This window comes from Podarcis bocagei (assembly GCF_964188305.1).
Source record: "Podarcis bocagei genome assembly, chromosome: 14".
Classification (NCBI taxonomy): domain Eukaryota; kingdom Metazoa; phylum Chordata; class Lepidosauria; order Squamata; family Lacertidae; genus Podarcis; species Podarcis bocagei.
Window position 1 is genome coordinate 29654005 of NC_138139.1, and position 24029 is coordinate 29678033.

The following is a 24029-nucleotide window of genomic DNA, read 5'->3' on the forward strand; positions in this document are numbered from 1 at the left end:
CAGTAGCTATAACAACAGAAACAGTCTGGGAGGGGGAGCGCTGAGCAACAGGCCAGGCGATTTCAGCTGCGAGCAAAAACAGGAGCTGCTGGTGCCTGGATTTGGGGTGCAGCGAGAGCTCAGTCCTGGCAGAATTTAGCCCAGGGCTCCATTTGTTCTAATTCACCAGAGTTGGAAGCTAATTTGGCCTGTGCCCTCCTTTCTGTGGAGACAAAGCCCATCCTGTAGGGAGTATTTTTAGAAAGTGGTGTGTGTGTGTGTGTGTGTGTGTGTGTGTGTGTGTGTGTGTGTTAGAGAGAGGATGCCTATGCACACACCCAAGTCCTGACTGACACACCTGCACTTCCTCTCCAGGTGCACCTTTAGAGGGGGCTGCATTCAGCCAGAAATGCGGCAGTTGCTGCATAAACAACTTGGGTGCCTGGCAGGTTCTTTGCAAGTCACTGCTGGAAGGTGGTGAAGGATCCTGCACTTGGGTCATCCCCCTTGCCTGACTGTACACACACTGTCCGGTACTTGCATAACTCATGACATGGGGTGGGGGGGAAACATGAGAGCCAGGAATGATGTAGTGGTTGGAGGGTTGGACTAGGACCTGGGTGTCTAGGCTTCAAATCTGCACTCAGCCCACCTAACCTACCTCACAAGGTTTTTGTGGGGACAAAATGGGGAGGAAGAGAACCATGTATGCCACCTTGAGCTCTTTGCAAGAAAGGCAGGATATAAATGGATAAATAAATACATTTTATTTATTTATTTACATCTGTGGTCCTTCAAATGTTGTTAGACTCCAAATTCAAGCAGTCCCAGAAGCCAGCATGGCCAATGGACAATCATTTGATGATGATGATGAGAGTTGTAGTCCGGAAAATTCTTGAGGACCAGAGACACATCCTCTGCTCCTGCCATTTTTAAAAGCCTTTCATGTGTCCAAGCATATTATGTCTACTAGATCACCCTGGTGATTTGTTACTTGCTAATTTGCTGGCAAGACCCAGAACTTCATCCTGTCACCTCTACTTGACTCAATTTTTCAGGCTCCCTCCCTGACCGGTGGGGGGTGGGGGGAATCAGTTCTGCTAGACGAATCTCCTCTATATTTTCTGTGGTGAAGTCAGACACAAAGAATTAATTCAGCTTCCTGCATTTCATGGTTCAATAGCCTCTCACTGGCTGGTTTCCAGCTCTTAAATAAGAAACAGTTTTTGTTGTCCTAGAGTTTTTAGCAACAGGCACCTGAAAGCCCTTTTTTGTTATGCTTGCAAAAGGAAAATAAAACACAGTAAATCTAGTTATAAGCCACCAAGCAGACTTTTTGAAAAGTTGAAAGGCAGGGTATAAATCTAACACAACCAAGCAAAACAAATAACTGTGGGGCTATTAGCTTCTGTTGTTGTTGTTGTTGTTGTTGTTTTAAACCCTGGAATACCAAGTTGCTTTCCTTGAGCCAGATATAGCCAGAAGTGGCCCCTACTCACCTGTTCAAGAAGATGCTGCTGACATCGTCGTGGGTGATAGGGGGCTTCTTGGAGCTGGCAGCCATCCTCAGTGGGCGCAGGAAGTTGTTGACCAGGATGTGCAGCTGCTGAACATACTCTGCCTCAGCTTCCAGCATGCTGAAGACCACCTGGTTCCTCTTCCGCATGCTGTCCGCATGAGGTGAGCGGATGTAGTCTTGGATGATGGTCTTCCATTTCCTCCTGCACAACCAGCCTCGTAAAAAGCTCTGGACCTGATAAAAGACAAGGAGTTTCATAAGGTGATCGCACAAAGCAACAGGGAGAAGTACTAGGTGACCATTCGGCATGGAGCTTTCAAATTGGTACAAGGAAGTTCCAGCAAGATTTCATCACACCCATCCCAGCTCTGCAAAGAGATTCATCAGTCTCATTTTGTAGGGGCTGGAACAGATCTATCTGTCCCTTCTGTATTTATAAAGCTTCAATTATTTCCCTGAGATTAGATAGTGCCCTTCACTGACTGCTCCTCTGTTTATTATTATATGGTGTATTTAATATCTATGTGCACACAGGTACCTATTAAAACACAGAACTGCAGGGCATTAATCTATTTTGGATTCAGAGTGTGTTCCAGTGGCTGGGGGTTCCTATGAAAAAAAAAAAGAGTGCCTCTGAGCATGCATGAGGTCACTTTCCTTCTTTGCTGGGAAACCCACAACCAGACCCTATATAAATCTTGGTGGAAACAGAAGCACTTCTGGATAGGTGCATAAAGCTCAGGCAGATTGGCCCCAGGGCCTTGGATTTTGGAAGTGTAAATATTGTATATATACTCTATGTTTGCACTTGTACCTAGCATGCCAATTCCACTCTCAGGAAAGGCTTTGATATGTCTCTAAGCACCGTCACACACTGGCACCAAAGGGTATATACACAGAAACATTTGCTACAGATAACGCAATATATAAATAAGAGCAGATCAAAACACTAATTACAACACATTAATATGCCTTTCAAGCCCAGTACAGTGGTACCTCGCAAGACGAATGCCTCGCAAGACAAAAAACTCGCTAGACGAAAGGTTTTTCCGTTTGCGATTTGCCTCGCAAGACGAATTTCCCTATGGGCTTGCTTCGCAAGACGAAAACGTCTTGCGACTTTGTTAAACCGTTAAAACCGTGCTTCGCAAGACGAAAAATTCGCTAGACGGCAAAACTTGCGGAACGAATTAATTTCGTCTTGCGAGGCACCACTGTATTGTTGACTGTCACTGACAGCGGCTCTCTGGAGAGTCCAGCAGGGCTTCCCATCCCTAACTACCTGGGCCTTTTAACTAGAGTGGCCACTGGGAATTGAACCTGGGATTTTCTGCATGCAAAGCAGGTTCTGCATGCCCTTCCCTGAACTGCAGGCCACATTGGCCTGGTATTCTGTTCTGTGGGCACTTGAGGCACAGGGGGAAGGAGATGGTATCTGGTGAAGTCAAGGCAGGCAGAGGCTGGACAAAATAGCTGAATGCAAGTCATAGCCTGAAAAATCAGATCAAGCCAGTGAAGATTGGTCAGAAGCTCAATCACAGAAGGCAGATTACATCAGGACCTCGGACAGCTCCAAATGAGCTTTGCTAGTTTGAGGATCCCCTACTTAGCGAACTGTCAGAACATAAGGAGAGCCTGGCCCATCTAGTCCAGCATCCTATTCTCACAGCAGCCAACCAGATGACCCAGATGCTTGCAAGTGGGATTTGAGCACAAGAGCACTCTCCTCTCTTATGGTTTCCAGCAACAGGCATTCAGAAGCACTGCTGCCCCCAACAGGGAGCTAAACCCAATGGAAGTCTTCTATAGGCTGACAAGGTCTGTAATGTGGCTTGTTCCACCTTGGTCCCCTACCGGGTTTTGCTCTTTTGATTTCTGCAAGGCTGAGAAGACAGACATTTGGCACAGGGAACTCATCCTCTGAGCCCAAGGATGGTTTCACGGCTGTGCCCACCCTGTTGAGAGGGCCCCAATTCAGTACCAGGAGTTCTCCCAGTACCAGGGGTTCTCTCATGAGAAAGGAGTCCTAGCCTCATCCTCATCAAGTCTTTCATCTGGGTACCAAAAGTTTCCAGGATTGGGTTGGCTGCTGTTAGCCTTCACCTGGGCTTATAAGAGGGGACCTATTTGTTCCCCCCTCCCAGACACCTCCCTACACATCATGGAGAGGTAGCAGTCTGCACTAGGTCTCACCAACCGTGTGGGCAGGTATAGGGGGCCCTGAAGCAGCCCAGAAACTACAGCCTCTTAATGAGCTCCAAGTGACGCCTTTGTTTTTCCTAAGCTCAGTGAAGAAACGGCAGGGTGGTTCCCCCGCTCCCCTGCTTGGAATCTCCTGGGTGACAGGCAGCATGAAACGCTGCAGGTCCTACGACGTAAATCAATGCAAGATTTCCATCTGAGAGGCGAGGGAGGTTTCTGTGTGGGTGAACCTCCAACTGCAAGGAAAGGGCAAGGATGAAGAAATAAACTGAAGCCTGGAGATTCTTTAGCGAGAATCCAGGAAACACCAGAGCCTGCCAAATGTAAGCAGCCAGGGTTCCTTCTGCAGGAATTCATCTCCCACCATCCCCCACCCACCCACCCATGTTGCTTTAACATCAACCTGAAGCTGCTGGAAGAGATCATCTGGGGAGCTGGAGAGCAGGATCACTATCAGTATGTAGATGACATCAACCCAGATCTCCACCCACCCACCCCGTCCTTTTTTCCATCATAAGACAAGGAGGCACTTGAAATCTGGACGTTGTGTTGGAGTGGATCCTTTTCCCTACAGACAAGGCAAATGTTGGGGGCAGTTGAAGCCTAACCCAGGAATGGGCAGCCAGCTTGCTCTGGATAGAGTAGCACCCCTTCCCTCCCTCCGAAAGTTCAGGTTCACAGCCTGACAGTGCTGCGGGCAAAAGTGCCTTGGCACACCTGTGGGGCCTTCTTGGCTCCAATATCCCCTCCCTTGGGAAGGTCTCTTCTTCTCCACCTCTAAAAGAATAGTGAAAGGGGGAAGAGCCATAGCTCAGTGGTACAGCATCCGCCTTGCAAGCAGAAGGTTCCAGGTTCAATCCTCACGGGCATCTCTAGCTAGAGTTGGAAGAAACTCCTACCTGAAATCCTGGGGAGCCGCTGCCAGTCAGTGTAGCCAATATTGATCAAAATGGACCAATGGTTCTGATTTGCTATAAGGCAGCCTCCTGTGTTCCTATGTGGTCCTTTTGCAGCCATCACTACTGTTATCTGGCCCAGTAAAATGAGTCCTTTTGCTGCTCTGTTTTAGTGAGCAATGTTGTCTAGACGTATAACAAGTCAGTGTTTTATTTTCCTTGTTTGATTTTATTGCTTTTACTTGTCTTTTTCTGCAAGCTGCTTTAGGGACTCTTTGCAGAGCCAAACGTGGCATTAAAATATCAATTTAAGCAAACAAGCATTTTGTATCTGCTTCCTGGCCAATCTCCCTCAACTTATCCATAGCAAAGGTCATCCGCCATGGTCTATGGGGAAGACGGTGTGCATAAGAGCCCAGGGAAACTGTAGGAGTCCAAAGTGGAGGCCCTCCCACCACGAGCCCCCTTGAAATGGTTCACTGGGAAGTCTCCTTTTATAGATGGAGACTGAAGAGTAGTCCAGCGATTAGCCACCCTGCATCTTGTGAACCTGGAGATCTGGGGAGAGGATGAGTTTATTTATTTTCAAAATTCACTGGATGATTATTTTTTATTTTTTCGCAAAGTCCACAAAGCAGCATTCAGTCACATTTTCAACACAATAAAGTAATATTATAAAGATAAATACACAGCAGCCAAAACAATACACAAAGAGAAGCAGAAAGAGAAAGAGAAACTCATTTCTGGGTGCAGAGGCGGTGCAGACTGAAGAGTGGACTCAATAAAAGAGCCTTTATTGATCTCTGAAAAGCCAAATATGATTACACAGGGGGAAGGTGTGTCCCAAGTGCCACAGCCTCAAAGTCCCTGTCATTTTACTCAAAGTCATTTTACTGGAATGTGGAGCAGGGTCTTCATCAGCAGATGTCAAAGGAGAAGCAGGACCACTCAGAGGCATTAAGGATCAGGGACCCAAACTATTTAGGAGACAATGCAGATTGAAAATAAATAACTGATCCTTCTTCCCAGCCAGGAGCTGTGCACTTTTCTTTCTCCCCCCACAGATGTTTTTTTGTGGGAGAGCTGGTGGAGAGATCTGGGTGTATCTGGCCTGCAGTGGCTGTGATCCAGACAATGACTTCCTGGGTGCCTGTTTCCATCCCTCAGGAATATCCTCACATTTGTATGTCAATATCACTGTGACAAAGACATCACCTGGACCTTCCTACCACACAGAGAAGCACAGAACACAACAGCACACAGAGACATTGACTTCCCCATTCTCTGGCACCATCCGGGTGTTGCAAACCACAAGCACCAGCCTAGCCAGAAAGTTTGCTCTCCTTCCTGGAGGTTAATGGCATTGCAAAGCACAGGAGGACCTTTACCTTTACCACCACCTACTGGCTATAATCAAGCTCTTGCTCGTCAATTATGATAGATGTTTTGGACTCCAACTTCCACCAGCCTGTGCTGGCTGAGGCTGATGGGAGTCCAAAACATCTGGAAGGCTGGACCAGAGACCAAGCTCTCTAAAACACCAGAGCCTACCTTCTTGATCTTCTTGATGTCACTGTCATCGTCGTTGGGTGCATTGGTCTGATTGGACTGGATGCGCTCATTGTCTTTGAGTAAGGCTGCAATCTGGGAGCAGACAGTAAACAGAGAAGTAAAGGTGAAAGGACTGACATGGTAACAAGCCAGCTTCACTCAGGGGGCCCATTATGATGAAGGCACCCAGCCAGTGAGAGATGCACTTCTAGCAAGATGTGCGGAACTCCCTGGAAGTCCATGGGGGAGCTTCCATCACAGACTTATTTTGATTTGGGTATTTCTATGCCACCCAATCAACTGTGTCCTCTGGGCAGCTCATGAATTAAAATCAATGAAATTCAAATGCAACAGTACTAAAAACAATCAATATTTACAAGCATTGCCAGCACAATTAACAAACAGCAGTGTAAAAGCACCCAACAGCATAAACTCAGTAAAACACCCCCCCCCAAAAAAAAGAATAAGGAAAAAGCGTTATAAGAAATAAAAACATAGGATTTTAAAAGAGCAAACAGTCTTCATCTGCTGTCAAAAGAAACGCCTAACATAGGCACCAGCTGAGCCTTCTCAGAAAGTATTCCATAAGCTGGAGGGACACCACTGAAAAGGCCCTTTTCCTGGTAGGCAATAATAAACTCATATAGTCCTTTGCCATTTTCTTCCATATTATTGCTGGAGGCACACACAAAGTATTTGATTTTTTCCCCGAACCACTTGATGTTAATATAGGGTGACTTCCACAAAACTTCTCTGATGAAGACCCCTGTGCAACTCAAAAGCTTACATCAGGCATAGGCAAACTCAGCCCTCCAGATGTTTTGGGACTACAACTCCCATCATCCCTGACCACTGGTCCTGTTAGCTAAGGATGATGGGAGTTGTAGTCCCAAAACGTCTGGCGGGCCGAGTTTGCCTATGCCTGGCTTACATCCTCTTATATCAGTTTGTCCAGTACAAGATATCACTTCAATGAAATGGTTTGAATGAGATCCCCAAAGGCCAGTACTTAGATTAATGTATGGGGGATCAAAGGGCGGTCCCCTAATACAAGTTCCAGTAGCCCCCTCACCTCGACATGCCCTGACTTCTGGTAAGCCACTGCATGGCAGCCTTCTAAAAACTGTAGCAGATAGTAAAAGGACCACCCCCCACTCCTCACAGTACTTACAAACTCATCCTAGATCATGGAGATCATTTGGATCAACTCCTCACCCTGCGCAAACTCTGCAAGGCAGGACTCTCTGCCATGGCACCATTTGTCAGAATTTACAATCTCCCTCTCACACCAAGAGACAGCAGGCTGGCGGTTTTATAACTTTCAGATTTACAGTGGTACTTTGGGTTACAAACTTAATTCGTTCTGGAGGTCCGTTCTTAACCCGAAACTGTTCTTAACCTGAAGTGTGCCTTCACTAATGGGGCCTCCTGCTGCCACTGCACCACTGGTGCGCGATTTCTGTTCTCATTCTGGGGCAAAGTTCTCAACCCAGAGCAACTACTTCCGGGTTAGCAGAGTTTGTAACCTGAAGCATTTATAACCTGAAACGTTTGTAACCCGAGGTATCACTGTATTGGTACTTACACAGTAGTTCAGTCCGAGCACACAGCTCAATCTTCCTCACTCATTGGGTGAGTTGAGTCCACTGGAGTGCGGGCTCTTTCCCAACAGGATATACGCCATCTGCTCCGCCTTCTGTTGGCCTGATGCCAAGTCTGAACTCTGTACGAGTATGTACGCCAAGACTCATGAGCAGACCCTCAGTTTGCCCCTCCTCCCCTGAGAGCATGTCTGAAAGCTGCTGCCCTTCTGCCTGCCTTTCACTGTCCTGGGAGTTTATGACTTGCATTCCATGCCTCACTCTCCACATATGAAGAAAGAAAGCCTCTGTCACTTTCTGCCTGCCACCACCTTTGGTCATCGGAGTCCTCGCTGTCGCTCTGGGAAGGGACGTTCCTGACATCATTCCTCAGAAGTGGCTCTCTTGCTCTGCTTACATGCCTGCTCCCCCCTCCAAATAGGCCCCCCTTCCCATGGTCAACTGCTCTTACCGTCAGGAAATGCCTTTTAAGGTTTCACCGAAAACTGCTTCATGCAATTTCCACCTTGTGGAGCAGCCCGGGGGGGGGGGGGAGGGGGTCTGCTCCACTTACTGCTGCTTGTATCTCTTTGAGTCATGGGTATAGCCAGAGGCGGCGCAGGGGGCAACTCCCCCCCCATCAAGTAAAACAATAGAAATACTTAACTAACTGACCAGTCATGTCAGTTCTGCCCACCCCCACCCCCAAGTCCTGCCTTCCCTAACAAAAATCCTGACTACATCCATGGGATGGTTGTACCTTCCCTTTGCTTTTCCAGGCTGAAAACACACACACACACACACACACACACACACACACACACACACACACACCCCTTCACACATTCCCCACAAGGTGACTTGGCTTCAGGGGCATTGTCGAGGTTTGGCTCCAGGGGCTCAAACTCCCCATTCCATCTTTTCCCCTGGGCCCCAGTTCCCCTGCCCTCCTCTCCCTTTTAAAGTGTTTAGAACCTCTTTTAAAAACTTTGATCTCATGGTGGCAGGATGTGCTTCCAATCCAAACACAACGCCACAGGCCAGCTCAGAGGGCTGATGACACAAGTCCCCCTAGCAATGCCTTTTGCAAGATGCACAGCCTGGAAGGAAAGAATAAATAGAATTGTAGAGTTGGAAGGAACCCAAAGCACCCTGCAGTCCAACTCCTTGCAATGGAGGGAGGGAGGGAGGGAGGGAGGGAAGGAAGGAAGGAAGGAAGGAAGGAAGGAAGGAAGGAAGGAAGGAAGGAAGGAAGGAAGGAAGGAAGCCTCCACTTTTTGTAAGCTACAAATGGGGACCAGGGGGAGGACAGTGGTCCTGGAGGGGAAGGGGGTTGACAGCACAGTGATGGTTGTGTTATCTGTGATGGTGCTGAAGATTAGTGGCTAAGTGCCTCCCAGTCACTCTCTTGCAGCCTATACTGCTTTGCAGGGTTATTGTGAGGAGAATAGCATGCCCCCTGCTTGGTTTTCAGGCTTACCCATCCTGCTATGAGGGCTTTGATCTGGTCCTAAGAGGAGGCAGGACCTGTTTGGCATGGCACAACCCACCAGCCTCCTTCCCCATCTGCCTTGTGACCTGCTGCCTCAGCTCTTCACTTCTTGACTGAGAAGATGGCAATACCTGTGCCAGGTAGCCAGGCCCCCTGCCCTTGTACTTTCAGTTGACACAGCAAAATCCCTCCTGTTCAGGGCTGTCTCTTAGAGACTGGGGCAGGGAGCCGATAGCATTCTCAGTATTATTTCATGTAAATGTTTTTGGGGTTTTTAAAGGATGGTTACTTTCTGAAGGCAAATTTGGAATTGTGTTGCTTGGAAGCTGAATCACCATCAGTTAGGTAAAGGAAAACACATGCGTTGGTGATGTAGATGTAAAATTGTGACTTACTCTGAATTAATTAGCCTAGTGTATAAATATCATTTCTCCCCCTAATCTGATTAATGTCTTTCTGTGTTCATGCTTCTGTAGCCCAAACTGCACCACCCACGCAAAAGAGAAAGGTATTGGCAGACTCAGAGTAACCCTGAGATTTGCAAATGCTCTGGAAAATCTCTAGAGAGAAAAACCAAGAGAGAGAAGGATCCAGAACAACTCAACAACACGGAATGTTGAGCCACTGGAAGGAAAAAAGGGGGGATGGAATGGAGTTATTCGGAAAGGACAGGAGGAAGAGGCATCTGACACCCAGTCATGGATAATCCTGGGAATTGTAGGTTGTTATTGGTGCTGATCTCACATTCCAGGCACCCTTAATCAATCACAGTTCCCAGGATCCTTCAAACTATCAAAGTGGTATACTAGTGCTTTAAAAGTATGGTGTGTGGATAGCAAGAAGTATAGAGCGGACCATTCTGTTGTCAGAAGGTTTTATTTCCTGATTCAGACTGAGAAGCTGTTTCTCAATGCATCAATGGATGGCAGCGAAAGCAGTCCTTGAAAATCACAGGAAAACTCCAAGGTTTTAATGCAGCTGAGATTGGGCATCAGTATCCCACCTTCCAAAAATGTCTAAAAGATAGCAGCAGAGCCAAGAGCTTCCTGATCTTTGGCCCTTTCTAACTCAGCTCTTATTTAGAATGAAACATTTAAAAGTTGGCCCAGATAATGCCAACCCGAAAGCTAAAACAGCTGAACCTCAATGGACAGTCCAGTCCAGCATCCTGTTCTCACAGTGGACAGCCAAGTGTTTGTAGGACACCCACAAGCAGGATCCAAGCCCAAGAGCCCTCTCCCCTCCTGTGGTTTCTGGCAACTGGTATTCAGAAACATTGCTGCCTTCAACTGTGGTAGCAGAGCACAGTAATCGTGGCTTGGAGTCATTGATAGCCTTCCCCTCTATGTATTTGTCAAATCCTCTTTTAAAGCCATGTTGGCTGATGACTCTCACTGCCTCCTGTGGGAGTGAGCTCCACATTTTAACTAGGTGCTGCATGAAGAAATACTTTCTTTGATCTGTCCCGAATCTTCTAGTATTCAGCTTCATTGGGTGTCCACAAGTTGTGAGAGAGGGAGAAATCTTTTTTCTCTACCTACTTTCTAGCTTACTACAGCTCAGCAATGTGGTCTGTCATAATACTGCAGGTCAGAGTCAGGGCTGAGGTTGGTTTGGATTCCCAGGAAACTATTCCCAATATCCATAAAGGTCAATCAGCTTGAATTGCACACCTGAGACAACTTCCTGGGCCAGACTGATCTGGCAGTTCCACCCAAAAGCCTCATGCTTTGTTATCTTGCATCCGTTAACTGGTTGCACATTTTCAAATGTTCAAAAATGGGATGCATAAACAAATGCAGGTTGCACACGAAGTACAACTGAAGTCAGAAGGAAGACTCCTTGTCTTGGATGCTCCCTGCTGCTTTTTCAACCCCTCGGCCCCTTAGCTGAGGTCACGCCCCGGCAGCTCACCAGAACAATGTTTTGGTGCAAACACTCCTTGTATGAACTGAAAGACGGAGATGTAAAATGTCTATTTCCATGCAAAGAAAACTCCTAAACAAATCAAATTCAAGCATGCAAATGAACTGGGAGGCGTAGAAGCAAGATTGGCTCTGGGGAAGTGACATCACAACAACAACAAATCAGAGATGCACGAAAGCATTGTCCCTTCGAAGCTGATGCCATTCAGTTTAACATCCTGAGGTTGCCCCTAGCAACGAGATACAGAGCAGCCTCCATTAGAGCCCTGGTATTTTTAAACATCACACCCCCTCTTTTTAAGTGTCATGCTGCATGCCGCATATGGGTGCTCTGGGCAGCAAAACAGGGAAAGGGGGCAGGTGGGTGTGAGGATCCTGAGTTATGCAGGAGGCTTGCTTATTTTTAAAAGGCCGCCCCCGCTCCGCTCCCAGAGATCAGGGTTGTGGTGGACTTGAGGGGCTAGAGAGAAAGTAGGGACCTCTTCCTAGGCCTAAAAGGGGGTGGGGTGTCCATTAAGTACCTCCTGGGAGACTTCTGCCTGGCAATGCAACCCCTCTCTGTCCCACTCTTCAGGCAGCATATAAGCACACACCTAAAGGCAGATGCCTTCCCACACAGAACCCTGGGAATTCTAGTTTACACCTCACAGAGCTCAGCACCCTGAGCAGACTACAGTTCCCATGATTCTTTGGGGTGTGATGTGTTTCAAATGTACAGTGTGAATGCCTTGGGAGAGAGAGTCTTTGTTCCATTATCAAACTATTATTATTCATGCGCAGGAACATAGAAGACATAAAAGGCTCAGCACGCAGTCCCATTCATATGAATGGGGGGGGGAGAGAGGAGTGCAAGCAAAATGCAGGTGTTCATAGGGGAAAGAACTGGGCTCAGAGAATGTGCACATCTGGTGCACCCCTGAGCCCAACATGGTCTCTCCCCCCCCCCTCAGCATGTCCTTGAAACTGTGGCTCTGTGGCAAGTTCTCTTCTTCACAGGAGGTTTCTATACAGAGGTTGGATAGCCACCTGTTGGGGATTCTTTAGCTGTGATTCCTGCGTCGCAGGGGTTGGACTAAACGACCCTTGGGGTCCTTTCCAACTCTACAATTCTATTATTCTAAGTAGCTGAGAGGAAGGGTGGGATTAGGTCTGTTCTGCTCTGAAGGAGCAGGTGTGTAGCCTTGTGGATTCATTACTGTCACTTAAGGCTCAAGTGACTTCAAGTGCCACAAAGTGCCCCCCTCTGTCAGTTTTGGCTGGTGGCCCAGCTACTCCCCTGTCTGGAGAGGGATAGCCTAACTTCTGTTATTAATAATTAATAACTTCTGTTATTAATTAATCTCGCTGGGTGAGATCCCATGGACAGTAATACTAAAAGGAAAGGGAGTTCATGATGGCTGGGAGTTTGTTAAGAGGGAGATAGTAAAAGCACAACGTCAGGCAATACCAATGAGACGGAAACATGGAAGGTGCCTAAAGAAGCCAGGGTGGCTATCTAAAGAACTTTTAACTGAGTTAAGATTAAAAAAGGATGTGTACAAAAAATGGAAAATGGGGGAAACCACCAAAGAGGAATTCAAACAAATAGCCAGCACGTGTAGACACAAAGTCAGAAAAGCTAAAGCACAGAATGAACTCAGGCTTGCTAGAGAGGTTAAAAGCAACAAAAAAGGCTTTTATGGGTATGTTCGTAGCAAAAGGAAGAACAAAGAAACAGTGGGGTCACTCAGAGGAGAAGATGGTGAAATGCAAACAGGGGACACAGAAAGGGCTGAACTCCTCAATGCCTTCTTTGCCTCAGTCTTCTCCGATAAAGAAAACAATGCCCGACCTGAAGAATTTGGAGCAAATGATTCAGCAAAGGAAACACAGCCCAGAATAACTAAGGAGATAGTACAAGAATACTTGGCTAGTTTAGATGTATTCAAGTCTCCAGGGCCAGATGAACTGCATCCAAGAGTATTAAAAGAACTGGCAGATGTGATCTCAGAACCACTGGCAGTCATCTTTGAGAATTCCTGGAGAACAGGCGAAGTCCTGGCAGACTGGAGGAGGGCAAATGTTGTCCCTATTTTCAAAAAGGGGGAAAGAGAGGACCCAAATAATTACCGCCCAGTCAGTCTGACATCAATACCAGGGAAGATTCTGGAGCAGATCATTAAGAAAACAGTCTGTGAGCACCTAGAAAGGAATGCTGTGATCACCAATAGTCAGCATGGATTTCTGAAAAATAAGTCATGTCAGACTAACCTGATCTCGTTTTTTGACAGAATTACAAGCCTGGTAGATGAAGGGAACTCAGTGGATATAGCCTACCTTGATTTCAGTAAGGCATTTGACAAGGTGCCCCATGATATTCTTGTAAAGAAGCTGGTAAAATGCGGTCTTGACTATGCTACCACTCAGTGGATTTGTAACTGGCTGACTGACCGAACCCAAAGGGTGCTCATCAATGGTTCCTCTTCATCCTGGAGAAGAGTGACTAGTGGGGTGCCACAGGGTTCTGTCTTGGGCCCGGTCTTACTCAACATCTTTATCAACGACTTGGATGATGGACTCAAGGGCATCCTGATCAAATTTGCAGATGACACTAAACTGGGAGGGGTGGCTAACACCCCAGAGGACAGGAACACACTTCAAAACGACCTTGACAGATTAGAAAACTGGGCCAAAGCAAACAAGATGAATTTTAACAGGGAGAAATGTAAAGTATTGCACTTGGGTAAAAAAAATGAGAGGCACAAATATAAGATGGGTGACACCTGGCTTGAGAGCAGTACATGTGAAAAGGATCTAGGAGTCTTGGTTGACCACAAACTTGACATGAGCCAACAGTGTGACGCGGCAGCTAAAAAAGCCAATGCAATTCTGGGCCTCATCAATAGGAGTATAGCATCTAGATCAAGGGAAGTAATAGTGCCACTGTATTCTGCTCTGGTCAGACCTCACCTGGAGTACTGTGTCCAGTTCTGGGCACCACATTTCAAGAAGGACACTGACAAACTGGAACGTGTCCAGAAGAGGGCAACCAAAATGGTCAAAGGCCTGGAAACGATGCCTTATGAGGAACGGTTAAGGGAGCTGGGCATGTTTAGCCTGGAGAAGAGGAGGTTAAGGGGTGATATGATAGCCATGTTCAAATATATAAAAGGATGTCACATAGAGGAGGGAGAAAGGTTGTTTTCTGCTGCTCCAGAGAAGCGGACACGGAGCAATGGATCCAAACTACAAGAAAGAAGATTCCACCTAAACATTAGGAAGAACTTCCTGACAGTAAGAGCTGTTCGACAGTGGAATTTGCTGCCAAGGAGTGTGGTGGAGTCTCCTACTTTGGAGGTCTTTAAGCAGAGGCTTGACAACCATATGTCAGGAGTGCTCTGATGGTGTTTCCTGCTTGGCAGGGGGTTGGACTCGATGGCCCTTGTGGTCTCTTCCAACTCTATGATTCTATGATTCTATGATTCTAATAATATTTTTTCATTTCTACCCTGCTCTGGGTTGCCCAAGCCGCTCTGGGCAGCTTCCTACACATATTAAAACATAATAAAACATCAAACATTAAAAACTTCCCAATACAGGGCTGCCTTCAGACGTCTCCCAAGTAAAATACTTTTTTATTTCCTTGACATTTGACGGGAGGGTGATCCACAGGGCAGGTGCCACTACCAAGAAGGCCCTCTGCCTTGTTCCCCATAACTTCACTTCCCGCAGTGAGGGAACTGCCAGGGGGCCCTCGGAGCTGGACTTCCGTGTCCAGGCTCAATGATGGAGGTGGAGACACTCCTGTTTTCAATGCTCTGGCAATTGCTCAGCTAGATTACTGCAATGCGTTATATGTGGGGCTGCCATTGAAAATGGTTGGGAAATTGTGGCTGATGCTGAATTCCACGGCCAGGTTGCTCAGTGGTGCAAGAGGTTCTGAGCACATTACACCAATCCTGGCCTGACTTCACTGGCTACCAATTAGTTTCTGGGCACAATTCAAATTTTGACCTATTCATTTGTACACTGATTTTGACCTATAAAGCCTTATGTAGCTCAAGACCTCCATACTTCAAAGACCACCTCTTCCCACATGAACCAACCCAGACTCTGAATTCCCCACATGAGGCCCTTCTCCATGTGCTCGCTCCAAGGAAGGGGCAGAGGACAGCAACACAAGAACAGGCCTTTTCAGTGGTGGCTCCCTGCTTGTGGAATGCTCTCCCCAGGGAGCCATGCCGGGCGCTATCACTGTGTTTTTAGTCCCCCAAAGTCTTAGGATCTTAATTTTCTGCTTATCTTTTCAAGGAGTGGAAAACGATCTGCTCTTGTATCTATATTACTTGTGTATTTTAAGTTGCTTTATCCTTGTTTCTAATGTTCATTTTTGCAAGTTAGTTTGAATTTCACTTTTGAGGAAAAAGAAAAGAAGCAACAAATAAACAATAATAAATAATCACACCTGGTGGACCTTGTCCTTTCAGTGAAAATCTTGTCCCCATAAACCTACCAACCAAACCACTGACTTTAACGCAGCGTGCAATTTATTCATAATTAGGCATTATCAAACAGATCATATTCAGAACAAAATGGACTCACTTCTGATATTAGCCATGCTAATAGCTAAAATGACTCCTCTGCTAGCAGGGAGAGTTCCTGGCTGGTCTGCTGATAAATCTTTTACACAGCAGAAAGAGCTGCTTTTCCCTTTCAAAATCCAGTAAGCAAAATTTGCACATTAAAGGAAAATGTCATTTGATCTGCGCTTCAAAGGGTAGTGGGGTGTTGTTGAGGGGAACAGCAGAAAGTACAACACTAAGACTTTAAGCTCAGAGGCAGACTAATTATGCACCAACATAATGATAGTTCTTGGGTTACTTGTTGCTCAATTTTTTTAAACTATACAATGAACAGCTTTGACCCATAACATTCATGCCCATGGCAAGGTCTGCTACTGCTGGAAGAAACCAAGTTTTCAGATTAGGGGTCTTCCAGGCATCCCTTCTAAAATCTGTTGAACACCATAACTTGCCCAACCAACAGTATCGTACTCAACCCCCTTCCAGATGAATATTGCTGTGCTTCGGGTATTAATGTCTCCTGCACAGCCAGCACTAAGTAACTGGTGGAACTTCAAGCAGTCTCTTGTCAAAGGGTAAACACTCCAGCCCAGAGGCTTGGTTTTCAAAACACCATTCAGACACAGGTTTTTCCATGCAGAGGCAGGACACAGGTTCAGTCCCTGCCTGTGCATGTGTGAATCTGGTTACCATGGCATTTTCACCTGTAATGCTGCAAATCTCTTCACCTCTAGAGCACGCCACCTTTCTGATGGCTTTCCTTTGCATTACGGTTATGGTTATTTATTAAATTGCTTAACAATTCACCTCTCTCAAAACATCCAAAATATTACAGAAATATTTTTTAAAAATAAACTAAATAAAGTTTTAAACCCAAGAAATAGCAACAATGAATCCATTGTATTCTTGTATTCATTAAAAAAACCCAGAACAACTTAGGGTACCTTAGGGATCATCTGAATATTTCTATTCCAGCTCGGTCACGAGATCATTTGCAGGAGTGTCATTATTCATTCCCAGAGTTGGTGATGCTCATTTGACAGCAATGGAAACCAAGCCACTGGCCTAGTCCTGTCAGACTCTGTGGAGATTCAGCAGGCACCTTCTGTGCCAACCTTTAAATGCCTGCTGAAAATTTTCAATTACACCAGGCCTATTCAGGCAATTAAGAGTCCTGCAAAATGGGTTACTGATCTTTGTTTTAAACTTCCTTGTTTTTAACCTTTTATGCTTTTATGGTATGGTTTTATCTTATTTTTGCTGTTGTGAACCGCTTTCATATTATAATTTTTTTGTAAAAAGCGATATAGATACAATTTTTTTTAACTAACTAAATAAATGCTGCTACACAAATGCAAACAGTCCATAAACATAGTAAAATCAAAATAGGCAAAGTATACAGTTCGCCTAAAAGCAAATTGGAAGCCAGAGAGCAGCAAAAACAGCCCACCGTGTGCCATCAAATACCCCAAAGGGCAGGAAATGCAAATGGGTCCTTCTCATTGCTGGCAAAAAAGACCCTGCTGAGAGGAAGGGGGTACATTTTCCTGGCATGATGCATGTCTGAATGCAGCCACAAAGACCAACCACACAGGCTCCTTTGCCCTTTGCATAATCAGCATGTTTTTACCTCAGATTTCAGGCGCTCAGTCTCTATTTCTCCATCTTCAATTTGTTGCCTGAGTTGCTTGGCAACTGTTTTCTCCGTTTCCACAATCTGAAGTAAATGGAGGTACTTCTGCATTAAAGCTTCATGCTCTGTAGCAAGAGTCCTATAACTGTTATATAGACAGAGTTGTTAAGACATTGCCTCCCCTTCCGTTGCTTTTCCTGCCTGCTCTGCATCTCACACCCACCCACCAGGTTGGGCACTCATGACCACCAACAACAATGGAAAACTTGGGGGATCAGGTCCACGGGCTGCCCTAAATGCTGTCATTGGGGTGGATGTTGCTACTCATGGTGGCTTCCTCAACCCGTGTCTGCTGCCAACACAATTAGAAAATCCTATGGGGGAGAGAGAAAGAGAGAGAGCCGACCCAACAAGCCATCAAGTGATAACTGCATTCCTCATGGGGGAAAGGGAATGGCATGACTCTGCTGCTACAGTTCAGAGCATGAACTTCCCCGGCCACTGCTTGGCTTGAATTTGATCATTCTGATTTATCATTCCCACCAAGCTCCAGCCATTCTTTTTATCCAAACATTTTAGAACAGCCGTTTCCCAACTTAGTGCCCTCCAGAAATCTTGGGCTACAACTCCCATCATAGGTGCCAACTCCCTGGGGCCCTGGGTGACCGAGCACCCACAAGTTTCAGTGCCAATATCATGCATGCTGCATGGCACTCACGGCCTGAGCACCCACAGTCATGGGGCCAAGCCAGCACTACTGACTCCCATCAGCCTCAGCCAGAGCAGCTGCAAGAGCTGAGGCTGATGGGTGTTCTGGTTCAAAACATCAGGACCAGGAGACTGGGGAAGGCTGGCTTCCCATATTCAGCCTGTGAGTAATAACAGCTAAGAAGTGATTATCTGAAGATCAAGATTCCATGTCCAATTCCCAAACTTGCACTCTGCCACTGTTACCCAGTGGGCCAACCCACATGACCCCAAAAGAGGCCCTGAGCACATGACAATCTCAAACTATGCTCCTGCTGGCCACAGACACCAGGCATGTTTGCTGCTTGATCTGCCTTGCACATCAATTTTTAGCAGAAGACAGGGATCATAATTGATCCGGCCACATGCTAGAGCAATTGGACAGTGGTTTCTTCCACTGTACGACCAGCTGTGATGCTCTCTCCATTTTCCATGTGCTCTCTGCCAGCTTTGGGTCACATGGATCAACTCTATGAGCCCACAAGGATCAGCGAGAGATTCTGCAAAATCTCTGGCAACCATTATGAAGATGAAACTCTGAAGACCTCGAAGACCTTTTCATTCCCATCAAGGAGGCAGATTCACGTCCTGCTATACCAGGCTTGGTTCATTGGCTTCAGTGGGACTGACCTGACACACTGAACCTGGTACTAAAGGACAGGTAAGGCTGCTATCCTATATCTACTAACCCGGGAATAATTCCCATTGAAGTCAGTGTACCTTGCCTCTGAGTAGACCTATATATGGGTTTGGACTCCAGGTGATTAGGAATGGCCAAGCTCCTTCCAAGCTGGCAGTGACTTTGGTTGGAAACACAGGGTGCAATCCCACAGGTAAAGCCGCATTGAACTCAGCATGGTTTATTTCTGAGTAAAGATGTCGAGGGCTGTACTGCCATTTAATCCCATTCTATGAGTTCTATGAATTCAAATATTCGTGGAAGGATCTGGCCCACAATATTTCACATGTGAGTTGGGTGGAGGAGCCGCTTCTTTGTTTCCCTGCTTGGTTAAAAGCAGCCTTTCCAGGAAAATGAATTGAATGTTAAAAGAAAGGGAATGGAATTAAAACGCAAATGTCAAGGATGAATTCTTATCTCTGGCTGTGGCAACTGGCAACGTCCCAGGTGCAGAGGCAGCATTAAGAGCAGAGAAAAAAATATCTGATGCAACATCCTCTCCAACTCCTAAGTCTGCCCAGCTGCTGCCCAGCACATTTTGAGAAGGCCGGGGGGGGGGGGGGCTCCCTCAGCCTTCCATCAGGAAGGCCACAAAGCATCCTCTGTGCTGCAAAAAGGCATCCCACCCATTCTGCACGGCACACCTGCTTGTTTGAGGCTGTTTCTATGGGCAACGGGGAAGGAGAGCAAGGACACTCCCTTAACACCCCGAGCCTTCTCCAGATGCCCCCCCCCCCCGCTTCCTGCTCCTACCTGGCACTGACTACACACACTGATGCTTATCTTTGCAACCAGGGCTTTGACAAGGCAGTCACCTTGGGAGGCAGGCTGGGCACAGCTGGGAGGGGGCGGCTGATCTGGAGCCCAAGGACTGTGCTGCTCGCTGCCTCCTGTGCTTGTTGCCTGCAGCCGCTGCCTGCTCCCCTCTTGCCTCCTTTTTCTCTCTCCCCCACGTTCAGTGTACTGGGGCTTCCCTGGGCTGCCTCCAGTCGCCTCAGGTGGCAGCAGGGGAGGAGGGGGGGGGGCTCCTGCCATTTTCTGTTTTGCCTCAAGCAGCAAAATGTCTTGGGCCAGCTCTGTTTGCAGCCATGAGATGTGAAACGGAAAACTCAAAACAAAAACCCAACAACAAATTCTGAGGTTGTTAGGATGCTGAATTCTAGGCATGGAGCAAAATCCTGTGCTTCTTTAGAAGAGTCAGCCCAAGCATTTCTCATTGTCAACTTTTTCTCTGTAAGCAGCTCAGAGGGGCTGATTCCCTCTTATATGGTTTCTTCTATGCTATAATAAAAAAATATTATTATGTTTTATCATGTTTTTATGTTGGGAGCCACTTAGAATGGCTGGGGAAATACCAGTAAATATATTATATTACTACTACTACTACTACTACTACTACTTATACTAATACTACACTACTACTACTACTACTACTACTACTACTACTACTACTTATGAGCCATTGCTCAGCAAGGGTGATCAGAAATAAGGTCTCTTACTGGTTCCCTCTCCCACTCTCTCTCTCCCAGCAGGATTAACATGGTCAGCGGCCTCTTGCACCTGACCTGACACATGCCAGCCCAGCCCTCCATCCCAAGACACCTTGCCCCAGCAGGATTCATGTTCCACAGAGCCACTGAGAAAAGGAGGAGGACTTACCTGGCATGGCTAATGGCTGCTACCCATTCATCACAGTCTTTAGCATCTTCTGTCCTCAGCTCCAGGGTTTTCTGGTTTTCATGGTTGAAGTTAACGGTGAAATAATGCTATAAAAACAAAGAGAAGAGCTATTACTCTTAAAGGCAGCCAGCTGCATTCCACTGCAAGGTTGCCAAATATCACTAACTCACCTTGGCGTTGTTACACAGAAGGCACAGAAAGCGAAGGACTAACTCAAAAGGTTACAAATTTATTATGGGGAAAGTCCATGGAAAGCATTTTCTAGCAGGCAAAAGCATGGAAGCCATGACAGATTAGATACGGCTTTGCAGCATTATTGGGCCAGTTGTTGTTGTTGTTGTTACCATCAATTTATTAATCACCTTCTGCTGGTAGCTAGTCTGCCATGGTGGCCCTGAAGGAGAGGAGAGAGCATGTTGCAGCCACTCCCTCCTCGCTTTGCCAAAGGAAGAGGCCAGAGGGCCCCAGGAGAGACCGCCAGCCACTTCCAAACTACAGCAATGCCATTGCAGTGGGTTGATCTAGATGACCCTTCAGATCCCTTCCAACCCTGTGATTCAATGTCTCTTCCTTCCTGGCTCATTTTCTGCAGTGCACCTGGCTGCTTTTGTGGTCTGGCTTGCATGGGCTGGCTGTGGGGAAGGGGGTGGCAGTAGTGGGGACAGCAGATTAGTGGGGACTCACCCAGAGTAGTGGGGACTCACCCAGATTCCCCCCCCCCCCGAGGCACTACGATGAGCAAATGGTTTGGGGCAGCTACTTTGGGGCAGCTACTTTTGGACCAGCATTTGAGAAAGCAAGGGGCCTGATGGACACATGCCCATGGAAGGCACCCGCCCCAGAACAGCCCCTTAGAATCCAGGCCACCCACCAGCCCTGGAAGCTCCCCCCCCCCCCCCGCAGACTTTGCTGCATCTCAGATGCCAGGCTGACATGGACAGGAGCAGAATGGGGCTTGGCACAGAGGTTATTTTTAGCCTCCCTTGGCATTTACTGTATTTGTGTTAATTTTCATCAGGGCGGCTTTGAGCACCGCAAAAGAGTTTTCGCAGTTCATCTACTCTCCTTCCCTGCAGTCTCCTAGGAAACAAGGGATGTTCTCTAAGGCCAGAGACAGAACCGAGTAAGTTGGAAAATAAATAAGGAAATGCTGAGCGCCATCCGTTCTGCCTGTGGCTTCCGCTCTTGCCAGGACGTCCTGGAATCCAAAATCCAACCACATGGCCCCACAAAACTGCTGGCCTCCAAGCACAGACTAAAGCAAATGCTCTAGAGAGGGAAAGGGCGGCGGTAGCTCAGTGGCAGAGCAGCTGCTTGGCATGCAGAAGGTCCCAGGTTCAATCCCCAGTGGCATCTCCAGGAAGGGCTAGGAAAGACTCTGTCTGGAAACCTGGAGGGACATTGCTGCCAGTCAGTGTAGGGAACACTGCACTAAATGGACCAGCAGACTGACACAGTATGAAGCCGATTCCTTTGCTCTTTTCTTACTCTAACCAAGGGACGCATCCTCTTTTGGGCAACCTTCTGTGGCCACATGCTGGAGGTGGGTAGGGCAAAGGTGGCAAAAAAGGGTCACCTTTCCCATATCTGGTTAACTACATTCCAGCCAGCTCTCTCCTGTGGCTCCTAGAAGCTGCCAGCATGTGACAGCAACCACACCCAGGGAATGGCTTTGACTGGCTGGCTAAACCAGGTGAGGGTAGCCAATGGGTCTCAAACCATCAGTGAGTTAGGGACTTCTATGTGCAAAGACAGGCTCCAGTGGATTGAGCAGATGAGCCCAATAGGTGGTCCATTGGTCAAGAAGGTGGTTTTTGCACATGCTGTAGAGGGAAGTGAGGGGCAGTTGAGGCTCATCAACCTGGGAAGGTAGCCCATCTAGAAAAAAGAATATTCTGACCCTAAACCTCTGCCGCCATGTGGGAGATCCTCAGGAGAAGAAAAGTCTAAGGAGTAAACCCTCCACAAATCCAGAGTGGAGTTCCTGGGTCAGTTGGATGGTGCCTTGTATGCCTCCTTCTGGGAATTCCTGCAGCCAAGCTGGTGCCAAACATTTTGCTTTCCTTTGGACCACATCAGTGAGGCTGGTGTGTGTGTGTGTGTGTGTGTGTGTGTGTGTGTGTGGTATTATCTTCTGGGTATCCCAGGACCTCAAATACACACTGCCTAGGCTTGCACCCCAGGAAGATCACTTGCACCCCAGGAAGATCACTTTGGTGCTGCTAATGCAACCATGCACACCACTTTGAGATCCTTGGAAGATAAAACTGGTACATGAATAAAATAAATAATAACACATATAATAATCATTGCAACGGTGTCTAATGCACCCTGCCATTTCTTATCTCCATTTATTCTTTATTTTTTACACTATGTGCAAAAAGCGATGAGGAGAGAGTGCTAAGATATCAGAACTGCATGATAATATGAAAGCATTTGTGTGAGCTTAATCAAAAACACAGCTAGGTCATTCTTTTTCTCAGTTCGGATTGAAGCTGTTTGTGGGGAAAATGCATCAAAACACAGCATTTTGTAAGAAACAACAGGATAGCTATTGTTATAGATTGGGGGGACCCCCTAGACCCTAGAAATTAATAAATAGTAGGATTTTGATTATTTTAAAGTTGTCATATTTTGAAGAGAGAAAAAGAGGACGCTATAATGGCTCTCATTTTAAATACCCCTACTATATGTAGGCTTTAGAAACTGTGATATATTGCTGTTGGGGGCAGGAGAAGAGAAAAGGAAAGCAAGTCTTCAACCACCGGTTATGTCAATGTCTCATCCAGAAAGTATAGCCAGAGACATTTCTGCAAATTAAAAAAAAACCACCTGGGCAAAATTTTTACCCCTGAAAAGGAGGACATGTCCTAGAAAAAGAGGACACATGGCAACTCCAGTTATTTGGAGTATTGAAGCAAAGATTGGGGGCCCATGGAAAAGTACAGGCTTAATTTAATTCCAAGCAAGTGCCACACCTGGACCTGGGATAGAGGCGCTAACATGACAAAATGTGTTGATGGCCCATCTAAGAGGAATCCTGGGCCTGGGCAGAGAGAGACTGCCATGTTGAAGGGGTGCATGTTTGAGGTTATAGGGTGGAAGTGTTTTTAGCAAGGTATGCTGGGAAGAAGAAGGGAGAACATCTTGGGTAGGCTGGCTGAAGACTGGCTGGGAGAGATGACTTTGACTCCAGTGCTGCACTGCTGTGGGGAACAAGCCCCTCTTGAAATGACCATATTGTAAGAGATGGGCTCCCCCCGTGCAGACTGAAGGTGTAAATATGTGAATAAATCACATTTAAAGCTACAACAGTCTCCACTGTGTTTCCTTTCTCCAAAGAAACACAGAACCTGGGTGAGTGGCTGGAACCCCCTAGAATCTTGCTGTTGCTCAGCAGAGAATGGGGCGGCACCTAACTTTTGTAACAATATGGATTGTGGCCCACATTGTGTGTACCTTGCTTCCCAAGCCATTGGCAGGAGCACACTTAATGTAGTGTAGACAGGAGGGTGTGAACTGCTCCCCACCAGCTTCTGTGTCTAGCTGAAAAGCAGCCTCTGAGGCTGCGCCCAAGAGCGGGG

The 24029-nt window shown here is 46.9% G+C and overlaps 1 protein-coding gene across 1 annotated transcript in view; it reads right to left on the reverse strand.

Annotated features, from left to right (window-relative positions):
• Positions 1-24029, reverse strand: part of RASGRF1 (Ras protein specific guanine nucleotide releasing factor 1) — a 63864-nt gene that overhangs the window by 31689 nt on the left and 8146 nt on the right. Inside the window, exons 2-5 of the mRNA XM_081169156.1 lie at positions 20425-20531; positions 17337-17484; positions 6148-6240; positions 1479-1732 (exon numbers count right to left, since the gene is read on the reverse strand). Of these exons, the coding sequence (XP_081025282.1) occupies positions 1479-1732; positions 6148-6240; positions 17337-17484; positions 20425-20531 (602 nt within the window). The remainder of the gene's footprint in view (positions 1-1478; positions 1733-6147; positions 6241-17336; positions 17485-20424; positions 20532-24029) is intronic.